General features: G+C 52.9%; 1 protein-coding gene across 1 annotated transcript; it reads right to left on the bottom strand.

Annotated features, from left to right (window-relative positions):
- Positions 1-25: 25 nt before the first annotated feature.
- On the bottom strand, positions 26-11,765 carry LAD1 (ladinin 1). Its single transcript, XM_054803805.1, has 10 exons — positions 11,372-11,765; positions 8,076-8,216; positions 6,171-6,678; positions 5,608-5,751; positions 4,843-4,892; positions 3,940-4,012; positions 3,419-3,550; positions 2,932-3,021; positions 1,564-1,641; positions 26-1,194 (listed from the first exon to the last, which is right to left on the bottom strand). Exons 1-10 carry the CDS (start codon positions 11,407-11,409, stop codon positions 1,189-1,191), a joined length of 1,260 nt encoding a protein of 419 aa, XP_054659780.1. The 5' UTR covers positions 11,410-11,765; the 3' UTR covers positions 26-1,188.
- Between the last annotated feature and the right edge of the window lie 415 nt (positions 11,766-12,180).

Below are 12,180 nucleotides of genomic sequence, written 5' to 3'. Positions count from 1 at the left end.
TGATCCCAGAGCAGGTGACCATGAGTGTCTTAGAAAGAGCAACTTTTATTAGAAAAAAAAAAAAAAGAAAAAGGCACAGAGAAAACCAAGTTCTTTCCAAAGCCCAACAAGCAAGATCAGATCCAGGGGCAGCAGTAGAGTCCCACACCAAATTTGGACACCGCAATGGTTGCTCAAGGCACGGCCCTAGCCCACTGAATGGCCCTGGCACAAGGATTTGTGCATCGTTTTATGGGCTGCCCATGGTACGTTAAAGCCGTCCTCAAGAGAGAACCCTGCTTCCCTGCTGGGTGGGCTCAGCAGCCTGGGGAGTGCAGGGCCAGGTGTCCGCATAGCCATGGGCAAAGGGCTCAGGAGGAAGGGTGAGAGGGAAATGGGTTTCGCAGAAGGGGTCCAGCACAGGATGCTCAGCTCCATGCAAACGCCCAAAACAGGGCCGTGGCCAGCCCAGCCTTGCTGTATCACTAAGTGAAAGGGATTGCTGCTTGTAGGGGGCAGGGGATGGTAAGGGCAGGGTGAAGAAGGCCAAATCTCCATCTACAGCTCAGCTGCATGCCAGAGGGAAGCACCAGGGCCATCATATCCACCCTTCCTCCATGAGGCACCTCCAAGCTCCACCGGTGCACATGTGACTTTACAAACAGCCTTTGCCTTTGATTGAGTCCCCTCCAGCAGTGACAGCCTGGGAGAGGAGGTGACATCTGCCTGCCCCACCTCACCCCACACGAGCCAGGCAGCAGGAATGGACATGGCCCATGGACGTGCAGCTGAAACTCCCTTGGCCAGGCAGCTTCGTGCTCCACTGACATCATCCAGCTGCAAGGGAGACATATAGGTTGATCCCCTTTGCAAGCACAGTTATGGGGCACAGGGAGAGATTAGGACCAAAACACCAAGGTGTTGTGGAGAAATGAGGCAAGAGCCTGCCTTCAGCATTTGCAAGGAACCTCCAGGCCAGGGCACTCCTGGACAGGCAGTGAGTAAGGACTGGGGGCACAGGGATAATCTTCCAGCCTTCTTCCTTCCCATCCCACAACCAGAGGACCCCAGAGACCTGGGGTGCACCCACACATGGCGCGGGGGACTCTCGTGGCAGTGAGCTGCTGGACAGTTGGATAGGGCTGGGCTTTGATCTTCAGAGCAAAACAGTTTTTCCCAGATCATCTGATATTATTACAACTGAGATTATTACAACTGCAAAAGAAAGTGAGAAACAGTGAGGCCAGACCTGAGGCTGCAACCCCCCTGAAGGCAGCTACTTTAACCAGGACCATACTTGTCCTGAATAGGGGATGGGGTAGGCAGGCATCCCCTAAATCCCACCACATGCCACTTCCCTTCCTCTCCCAGACTAGACGCCTTCTCATCCTTACAGCTGCCTCCAGTTGTCCCCTCCTGCTGACTCCCCCAAGTCATGGGGTCCTGGATGTCCCACATGACCCTTCTCCCTCCCTTGGCCTGGTTCTCCCATGCCTGTCCTGTGCGAGATGCACCAGTGGGCAGGTTCTGGCTCTGCCCCTAGCTCAGAGAATGCACCAATTTTCAGAGCAGCTCCATGTCTACCTTTGTGTCTCCAGAGGTGTCTCCAGGCTGCTTTACCCAGACATCACGGTTTGGCAGGCTGTTTATTTTCCTGATATCCTGTAAACAGGAGAGTTGTAAGTGGCACAAGAAGGTTTTCCGCATGCATCATATGCAGTCTTGCCTTGCTCTGACTTTAACCAAACCTTGAAGCATACGTGCTCCAGGTAAAACTAGCCAGCTTTGAACTCCTTCACCTGGTAGATCCTCAAAACCAAGTGCAGCTCCACTCCACAGAGATGGATGGCAGCAGGCGTTATTATAGGAAAAAACAATAAAGGAGCCACAAGCTTTACCCAAGAGTGACCCCAGGAGCAAACCCTTTCCTGGCAGACACAGAGCCAGCACACCCTCCTGGTGCAGACACGTTTGGGCAGTGCTAATCTCTGCAGCTCAGCGCTGGGGGTGCCCGGGCTTGCCTGTCCGGGCTGCAGGGCTGGGCTGGAGCTGCTCCTTCTGGTCCTCTACGCAGGCGGCTGCAGGACACTCTGCTATGAGCAGTGACAAAACACCTTATTGCTGTAAAGAGTGATAGCTCTCCAGGACTTGATGAACCTCTGCTTTGCAAGTACAGTAAACTACCCCGAGGCCAAAGGGTCTCTTGTCCATTTCATAGAATCATAGAATCATAGAATGGTTTGGGTTGGAAGGGACCTCAAAGATCATCTAGTTCAAGCCCCCCTGCTACGGGCAGGGATACCCTCCACTAGACCACGTTGCCTAGCATCCCTAGCATCCATGTCTCTGGAACAGCCACGGTGGCAACATGATGACCTGAGTCTCCTTAGCTGGGCACTTTGCCCTCACAGCCACAAGATACCCTACTTTTGGGGGCTGGGACACACACAGGAATGCAGATCACTCCAGACCCCACATGCAGCAGGACCTCCCAGTGCACACACAGGTCTCCAAGCTGAAGGACCGAGCACATGGCTCATCTCCCAGTGGCCTCCAGGTCTGAACTAATCCTCCAGACATTGGTAGAGACGGGTTCGTGCTGGAGTGATCTCTCTCAGTGGGGGCAGGGTCAGGTCCCTCTGCTTATCCCCTGGGACACGCACCCAGCCGGTGCCTGCTCCCTCCTCATACCACCAAGGACTGGGAGCAGCTACCTCGGATGCTTTGGGATCAGGGTCGGGGCACAGCAACAAGTAAAGCCCTGACATCTCTCCATGGTGGCCCTGCAGCATCCAGACCTCCAACTCTGGTTAAGCTCCTCTTAAACCCTTTAATGGCTTCATCCAAGGGTTTATCAGCCCTTCAAGCCCCACCAGCCCACATGCAGGGACATGTCCTGCCAGGTTGCCTGGTCTTGGGGCTCTAGCCTGAGGTGTCAGCACAAGCCAGTACCTTGCTTTTTTCCTCCTTGGCAGGCTCCTGAGCTCGGCTGATCCACAGATTAATGCGGGATGTCACTGATCCTGAGATCTTCAGGTTGTCCTGTGGCACAGAGAGGGACACCAGGGTTACAGCTCCAGCTCTCCCATTGCATGTACGTAACCCGGGACAGTCCCCAGGGCATGGGGAGACTGAGCAAACCTGCAACAGGCAGAGACCAGCCTACATCTTGGCTCTATCCCAGCTCCTCAAATACCAGTGCATCGGCACGAACCCACACACTGCTGGAGCGCAGTTTCGGTGGCAGCCAGTGCCCAAGCCCAGCCCTGCCTGGCGCTGCTCAGCAAGCACCGGACTCCCACCAAACTGCATCCAGGCAACAGCCTTCCATACTGTGCATTGGTATCCAAAGAGGGGAAGATTTGTCCAGAAAGCTGGTGCCTGCTCCGGCACAGGACCCCACTGGAAGGTTCTCACTCAGGCCAGCTCCTGTCCTTACCTTCCTGACAGCTAGCGGCTCAGCCTTGCAGGGAGCGCTTGCCTCGAAGAAGTTGCGCTTGCTGGCCACCCCCTCCGAGGACATCAAGAGGCCCTTCTGAAGAGTCAGGGATGATTTCACCACCTCTGAGCGCTGGGAGGAGACAGAGGCATCAACAGGGACCGTGCTGCACCCCGAGCAGTAAAAAGTGAAGTCCTGCTTCTGACTCATGTCCCGAGCCCACTGGGGTCTGTTCCCTCCCTGCCCATCACCACCTCATGGGATTTCCCTGCTGCTCCTCCCCCTAGAAGGACTGTGCAGCATCCCCATGACCCTCTCTAATGGATATCCCCTCCTTGCTCCTAAATTCCTCAGACCAATCCCTTTTTCTGCCAGGGACCATCTTCTTCAACCCTGTTAAAGCTGGTTGTTCAGTGCAACTCAGTCCCTCTCTCCCTTCCCTGCTCAGTTCCAGGCCACCCCCTCCCTCTCCCCACACATCCCTCCCATGCCAGCTGGACTATGCCAAGAGTTTTTGGTACCTGCACGGCTGAGTTGTACTTTTCCAGCTTCTCCCCAATGGTGGTGCTGCTGCCTGGGATCCTCAGACTTGCACTGGTGAAGAAAAGGGGAGAGAGTTGAACCTAGCTCCCTCAGGATCTCCTGGGACCCAGCCCACGGTCCTGGGGGATTCCACTTGGCAGGAGAAGATCCCGTCCAATCCAGGCACTCCTGCATCCGCCTGCCAAGTGAACCAAGGCAGCTCATTGCTGGTGACTGAGATCTCTGGGTCTCACCATCTTAGTAGGGCCACACTGTCCATTGAAAAACAGCTCTGAGCTCCTCAGTTTATCCTGTCTTCACCAATATCAGTATGAGTTTGCCTATAGTATGTATAGGTGCAAACCCAGGTGCCTGTAAAGCCCCACTCCCCTGCTCTGCATTTACAGGTGGGAGAGGGCATCCTATAGACTCCCTGCATCCAGACCTGAGCCCTTGGTTCCTCAAGAGTTTTCAAGCCACCTGTCCAAACCTTGCCATGGAAATGTGGAGGCTCACTTGATCTGGCCACCAAAGCCAGATCAGGTTGCTCAGGTATAGTGGGTTTTGATATCTCCAAGGATGGGACCCTGTTGTGGTGCAGCACCACTCCTGTGCAGACACAAGCACTGATGAGAAACTACATCAATCAAGAGACAGCAGAGGCTAGCTGGGGGTGGGGGGATATTGTATAGATGCAAGCTGTACATTGGACATTGTCCTGTCCTCTGCTAAGCATTGCTGCCCAGTCAGCCAGACACCCTGGGGACTAATGTTCAGCAGACCTGTGCCAGGGCGCTCACTAGCTGGTACCAGGTCCCATTACCTCCTCCTCCTCCCTTGGGAAACAAAGGATGACAATTCCTACCCAGCAAGAGCAAAGTAATGTGAATAGAAGTTCTGACCTCCTTGTGAGAGGGCTTTGGTTTTCTTCTTTCTGATTTCTTGAGATCATCTGGAAGACACAAGGAGAGGAGATACTGAAGCCATCTTTGGTTATCGAAGATAAAGATGGGAGAAACTGTCTCAAACTTGTCTCCTGCATTTTCAAGCAAGTTCCATTTTCACCCACACCAGAGGTTATCTCATATCTCAAAGCTCTCCAGACTAAAGACACTTTGTAGTGCTAACAGTTTTATTCCAAATAAAGCACCATGAAAATCCATTAAGCCTAGGCAGTCAGCACTGATTCACAGCAGGGAGGATGTCAGCTCTTTTTTTCCCCAGCCTCTTCAAGCACTTTATTCCAGAGATCTTTAGATATGCTCAGGGATGTAACAAGGGACAAGAAGGAGGACAGATTTTATTTTTATCCTGTGCTCTCAGAGAAGACTAGAAATGCTTGAGGGCAGATGGTCATTCCTGTGACTCTCTCGAAAATCTGAGGACAATGAGCTCCCTGTTTTCTGATCACTTCCCACAAGTTTCCATGCCAGCACAAAGCACATGAACATGGACATGTTCACCGTCACAGGCCTTCAGTCAGACATGGAGAAGGGAAATGGAGGAAAGACTGAAGCAGAGTGGCAATGCCCAGGTCAAGGGTGGATTTTGAATGCACTTTTGTGAACAGGCTCTGCCAACATAACCTGGACACCAAAGCAACCCTTCCTCCCCCCATCCTCCTCTGCCTAAATGGGGGTCATTCTCCCACTTGCTTTAGCCCTTACCCGAAAGGAGACAGTTCTTGGACTGGTTCGTTTGATGGAGCTGCTGTAGGTGACATGAGTTGGAGAAGTATCTGAATTTTCTGCAGGTTTATCTTGGGTGGGAGACAGCTGCATTACCTCCTTTGAGGGATTCCTGGATGGTTGCTGAGGAAGAAGCAGACATCTGATGCACCCCTGCAGAGTCTGCAGAGAAGGTTGAGGTGCAGGGAGCAGAGCAGCCAGGGTGGGAACTGGTTTGGAGGAAGGAGCTTGAGGCTGAAATCCTCCAAACTTTGGCTGTCTCACTTGGATACACAAAACTCCCAACACCTCTTCAGCAAATGGAAATCAATAGAGGCTTGCCAGAGAAGATGATCAGAATAGTAGTACGTGCAAGGGAGAGAAAGGAGGTAGTGGGACCCTGTCCACCACCTCGTGGTTTCCAGCTCTCAGAAAAACCTTCCCCAAAAGCCCACAGGTCCCATTTCCCTCCTGGTACTTTTGGGTTTTCCCTCTTTCTGTTGTCCTCCCAGCACCCAGGACCTTGCACCCCAAGGGCTGGTGCCTTGTCCATTCTTCCTCACCTGCTGGTCTGGAGATGAGGTCACCACTGAGGCTGACTTCTCCTCTGTACTACGGCTTCCCTGTCTGGTCAGGATCTTCACTTCACGGAGCCGGCAGCCCCCCAGCTCCAGCGATGCCCGCTGCTGTGGTTCCCCCACCTCCTTCCTCTGCTCCCGCCGAGGCATCCCCACACCTTGTCCCTCTTTGTCCTGGAGCTGTACTCTCACCACAGCCTTCCTCTCTGAGGCTGGCTCTGGGTGCTGGTCTCCTGGTGGGTCCCCTCTGTCCTTGGCCACATCCTGACCCTGCTCTCCAGCCTGGATGCTCTCCTGCTCCACGTGCAGTTGCATCCCTGCCTCTGCATGGCTTGCTCCCACCCCTGGCTCCTGCTGCTCCTTCTCCTTCCTCAGCTTTTCAGAGACAGCCACTGGGGACCTTGTCCGTCTCCCTTCTTGTGTCTTCAGCACCTCTGAGAGCTTACGCTCTTCCTCTTCCTCTGGAGACACCAGCTTCACCAGGGATTGAGGTCTAGAGACAGAGACAAAATGAGGGGAAAACCTCAGCATCCCAGGACCAGAGAGATGGCTTTTATCCTGCAGGTGAGGTTAACCCAGGTGAAAGGCTCTGGGGGGCATAAAACTCTGACCAATATCTCTGGAGTCATTCATGCAGACCAGGACTTGCAGCCACACTCATTCCCATCACCCCAGCTAGGCTCTCCAAGGACAAGTTTGGATTAAAAGTATTTTTTTTTTTCCCCTTTTGTGGCAGAGATTAAGCATTTCTGAAGCCTCATCTCAGGACACCAGCATTCGCCAAGTCCTGTGCCGAGAAGCTGTGGGCTCAGAGCAGTGTGCTGGGTCTACTGCTTGACAAGACATGTGTCTGTGGCTCTTTGGTGGGTTAGGAAAAAATACCACTCTCTTTAAATTTAAAGTGTTGGTTGTAAGACAATCTGCCACAATCACAACACATTCTGCAAAACAGTCATTTTTCCCCTCCTTCCCACAGGCAAACATAGGTACCGGATCTGGGAAGAGGCAGATAGGAAATTTGTCCAGGGCCACGCAGACTGTATCAACACAGTCTCCAGGGCTAGGGAAGGGGATGGGATAATATTTGCCCTCCTCCTGAATTGCAATCACCACATGGCCAGCCCGTGCTAGCACCAGGGAAGGGGGACATGTTCTATTTAGCTCATTGCTTTTAACCATGTCCAACCCCTATTCAACCCATATGCAACCCAAGCATACTAACTCCATCACGTCTGCAGAGAGAAACACCTATAGACCATGCATCTCACTGTGGACCTAAGCCATCTAAATCTTGGACATTTCCAATATGCAATAATTTTCAATTTAGAGAGTGGGTCAGGTTGTGTAAGGGCAGTCTGGTATCAGGGCACCTCCAAATCCCAGCTCCCTGCAGCAAGGGACTTAGGAAGCACCACTGGAAAGCCCTTAGGTCACCTCCCCACTTCAGCACATGTCATACAACATCACTGCAAGGTTCATAGGAGCAGGAGGACAGCCAGCCAGGTGCTGCATGCTCAGCCCACCTGCCCTGCAGAGATGGGTGCCTGTCGGCTCTTATCTGCTGAAGGTGCCACTAGGACGTGGCCAGCACCCACCTGAGCTCAACCTCCACACTCACCCTCACCCTGGCACACTGGCTCCCTGTGCCATGGGACATGTTGAGGCCCATGATTGAATGCACCAGAGCTATACCCCTCTTCTTCTACTCCTCCTATGAAGCTCATCCTTCTGCACAAGGAGTCCTGCTCTTCCCACAGCTCTGCCCACTCCTATCCAGAAGAGACTCCCACCAACTGCAGCAGCTTTGGCTCAGGGTTGAGAAGAACAAGGCAGTAAGCTGTGAGCTGTCAGCATCATGAATAAGACTGATGCTAGCAGGACCTCACGCACCTGCTGGAAGATGGACTGGTGTCTTTCACAGGACTAGCAGGTTCTTCATCCGTCGATGTGGAGGACAGCAGGCTCCGGTGCCTTCGCCGGCGCTCTCTTTGCTGCTCTTCTTCATCCTCAAGGGACCTCAGCCTGGCCAGGCTGTTTGGGATGAAACATAACATGACGGTGAGGCTGTGCCCTGAACAGGGAGCTTGCAGCCCTGATGACAAACAAGAAAGGAGCCCAAAACACCCTCAGGCAAAGGATAAGGGGCTTACAGAATTTGCCTTTCCCAGATGCTGCATGGGGCTGGAGGAGAAGGATGCCAACTTGAGCCAGGTGTCGCAAAGCTGATGCAGGTATTTCCCAACACAAGCACTCGACTTTTTGCAACTCCTAATTTCTTCTGTTGGAGGGAGCACTCATTTAAAAGGAATCCCTATGTTAAGCAAACCTTCTCGGGCAAGGATATTTAACCTGTAACTCAGCAAGTCCAGGACCCTGGAGTCACCACATAGATCTCAACCACATAAACTTGAAGGGTAACCACTAGTGGCAGAAGATTTTAGCCCCAGCGTGAGTTGTGGCAATGGCATTTTAATTTTTATTGAGCAAAAAGCCTCAGAAGCAAAAGCATCAGAGGCTGAAGGTACTGCTGACGAGCTCTACCTGGAAACAGGGACAGCAGGATCTCCTCTTACTTCCTGCATACGGCAGGGACTCAGAATTGTTTGTAATCACAGAGTGTACCAAAAAGACAAGGTTTATAATAATCTTTGAAGAGTCATCTTCAAAGATTTTATATTGCACAAACCAAGTAAAATGTCAACTGAATAAAAAGTCATTTGGACAGCACCGTCTTTCACTTCTTCTCTGTGCAAAACATGCCCACCGTCTCTGCCAGTGCATGAGCTTTGCTGGAAAATATTTTTACTGACCAGATTGAGCTTTTCTCAACAATGCTCATTTACCTACAGCGCTAGTCCTCAGCCAGCTGCAAACACAGGCAGGGGTCCCAGCAGAGCTCCCTGCACCCTCAACAGCCTGACAGGGCACAGGATCTGTCCCATTGCAGTGTCCCAGCTCTGGAGCTGGCACTCCACTTTCATCCAGACTCAAGGTTTACTTTGAATTTGACTTTTAAGAACGTGAAAGTCAGAGCAGGTTTGGGCCTGCTGTATCGCTAACGTCGTTGCGGACACGGTGGCTTGCAGCGTGGTTTACAAGTTACTGTGTAATGAAAGCTGGGTCATAAATTAAACCACATTACCCCCCGCAAATATTCACGGCTTCTGTTCTTCCTGGTTGAGGGAGGTGGGGGAACATGAAAGGGTCAGCAGAGCAGAACGGTGAGCAAAGGGGGGACGGGTCCTGGATGAGAGCTCAGCACCCGTTTGTGGACATGCGATGCCAGGGGGTGTGCTGCCCTTTCCTCCCACTGCCTTCATTCCCATTGCCCCCTGCTCCCCTAAACAGCCTTCACACCCCAACAGCAATTGGATCCAGTGCTGGCGGGCCACAGGGTGGTCCCTGATGCTGCTCTTGGCATCAGGCGAGATGGGGATGGAGAAGGCTGAGACCCCAGGGAGCCTGCGAGCATCCCCAGCCAGCTCTCATCCCGCCGGGGGACACCTCCTTGCTCAGCTCCTTGTGGCTGTGCTCGCCCCATGGACCTGACCCTGTACATATTTGTATACAGCTTAGCTGCACTGGGAAGGCAGCACGGCTTTATTTGCATGGCATGGTGTGATCTCCCGGTGTGACGTGCTGCAGCAATCATTGCATACACACGTTCCTGCCCAGCAAAGTTAGCACATGCATGGGGACATATGCATGCAGGTGCTTCTGCTAAGTGCTCTTTGCATGTCCCTTAAGCAGTGACAGCGTGGAGTGCTAATGTCAGTTTAAACCCATGTGAGAGCCAATTATTCTTTGTTTTTGCATGCACAAGCTCCTTCAAAATGAAAATGAGATTTTCCTGCCTTGAATTTGCTTGGCTCCTGCAGAGGTAGGACATAACCTGGCATTATCAACATGCAGTTTCTCATTATTTGTAATTAAGTAATCCACCCACTAGGCTATGGATTTGCTTTGTCAATCTTTCCCTCCTGTTTTCCAAGAGGGATTTATTTTTCACCATCTTACATTTTTTAACCTCAAAGAGATGAATAAAAAAAGATTGGCGATTCTCCCCTTGCCTTGTCCTCTCCTGCCTTGTTAATCATTAGTGCTGAGATATCTGACATTTATGCTGTTTCAGTGAATACTGTCTCATCTAATGAGAAACTGCCTTCCTGGGTTGTGAAACACCCCAGGTGCAGGACCCTGCTGGGCTTGCGTTCGGGCAGGTCCGTGGCTCCGAGGAGGTGGATCTAGATGGGGCTGGGATGTTCTCTGGATCCGTGCAGCAGGCAGGATGTGAGCTGGCAGCCTCCGAGCAACAGGGTCTCTCCTCATTCCCATTTCTGGGCTGGCCAAGGTGGGTGTCTTACCCTAAGTACTGCGGTTTGCAATTAAGTCTGAGAGTCATCATATCCAATACTAGTTTGAACTAGGATTTCTGCTCCGTTTTGTGGGAGAGCACAGCTGCATTTGAGTCACCGTCACCCCACCTGCGCAGCCAAGGTCGGCGGTGCCTGCCCCAGGGTCTGTGGGAGGTCAGGGGTGATCCCAAATCACCCAGGCTTTGTGTGAGCCCCTGACTCACCCCCGTAATGCTTAGAAGCCTCACTGGCCCCGGCTCCCATCAGAGCCAAAGTCACTTTTTAGGAAAGACCTAGCGGAGTGGCCAATGCCGCGGGGCCATGGGGATCATTCAGCAACTGCTGATGAATCAGGGCTTGCTCAGCACCGGATGGGCAGAGGCTGCAACCTCCGCACGGCAGAGCTGGGATACGCTCCCAGGGGCTGTACGGATACGGGGCGAGTGAAAAAAACCCCAGAGCCGGCTCCAGCAAGTCTGGAGGCACAGCCCAGCCAGCTAGTCTCTATCCCAAAGAAAGGCAAACCAGACCAAAAATATATCCAACACAGGGCAAGGATGCATTTCCAGAGCCATTTTCCTGTACCGCTCAGGTTCCCCAAGCAGCAGAAACAAACCTGCCTCTGATCTTGCCCACCCACGAGAAACTCTAGCAATGCCGAGCACTTGCTGGGGTTGGCACCACCTTTGCAAACAACAAACCCCACGGCAGCTGCCCCCTTTTCCCATCCTCCCCAATGCCCCTCGGCTGAGGCTCGCAGTGCTGGCAGCCCACCTTCACCCCCTCCCTCCTGCCGGTGGAAAGGGTTAAGCATTAAACCACAGCACCTACCTGGAGAGACCGGACCAGTTCCGTCTGCTAGAAGACATTTCTGCTTTTTGTGAGTTTCAGAGAGCCCCCAAAACTTCTGCAGGCATCAAGGCCAAAGTGCTGTCAGACTTGTGGGGATCTGCGCTGCCTGGAGACTCTGCTCCCTGAGGATGGAGGAACTCCCTACAAGGTTATTTCCCTGTGCACCTTTACCCTGCCTGCAATCCGTTTACCACCACGCTGCATCACATGGTTTCTTATCTACCTTGACAGAGGCAAGGCTGTAATTTGTCTACTAGCGGCGCCGTGCAAAAGACGCCCTGCCCAGGAGTGCCACGCAAAAGCAAATCACTCCTCGCTGCCTGCTGTGCCAGGGTTCCAGCGGAGACCCGTGCTTGGGGCTTGATCCATCCAGGTCTCCCAGGGTTTCGGAGACAACTCCCTGCAGAGAACCTGTTTTACCAGCCGCTCTCCACCAGTCAACAACTCCTCCAACATCAGTGGAGGAGGTGAATTACCTTGGGCTGAGTGGGAGGAGGCTGGCTCCCAGGGATCCAAAACAGTCATTAAAACACCTCCGTCTGGGTGCAGTTCAGCCCTTTCCAAAGAACATGGGAGGGTGCCCCACTCCTTTCAGCCTTTACTGGATGTCTTGGATTGAGCCGTCATGGCCTCTCCATCGTAATGAGCTTTGGTGCAGTAGAGAGCACTCGCGAAGTCTCAGAGGATGTGGCTGAAGCATGGGGTGTGGGTGTGTGTCCAATTTTTGGGTGCTGAAGCCCTGTGCCAGAGGCGGGCTGTGTGCCCAGGCTTGTCCCATGCCTGGACCC

The sequence above is a fragment of the Grus americana genome, chromosome 25, assembly GCF_028858705.1.
Source record: "Grus americana isolate bGruAme1 chromosome 25, bGruAme1.mat, whole genome shotgun sequence".
Classification (NCBI taxonomy): domain Eukaryota; kingdom Metazoa; phylum Chordata; class Aves; order Gruiformes; family Gruidae; genus Grus; species Grus americana.
The sequence above is the reverse complement of the archived record's forward strand: the minus strand, read 5'-3'. Positions and strand labels throughout refer to the sequence as shown.

Bases quoted from the DNA above. Each gene is read 5' to 3' on its own strand.
- LAD1 (XM_054803805.1), bottom strand. From the start codon at position 11,409: ATGTCTTCTAGCAGACGGAACTGGTCCGGTCTCTCCAG. The intron at 5,752-6,170 runs GTGAGGAAGAAT...CTTCTTCCTCAG, and splicing joins CCTCATCTCCAGACCAGCAG to CAACCATCCAGGAATCCCTC. The intron at 4,013-4,842 runs GTCAGAACTTCT...TTTCTTCACCAG, and splicing joins CAAAGCCCTCTCACAAGGAG to TGCAAGTCTGAGGATCCCAG.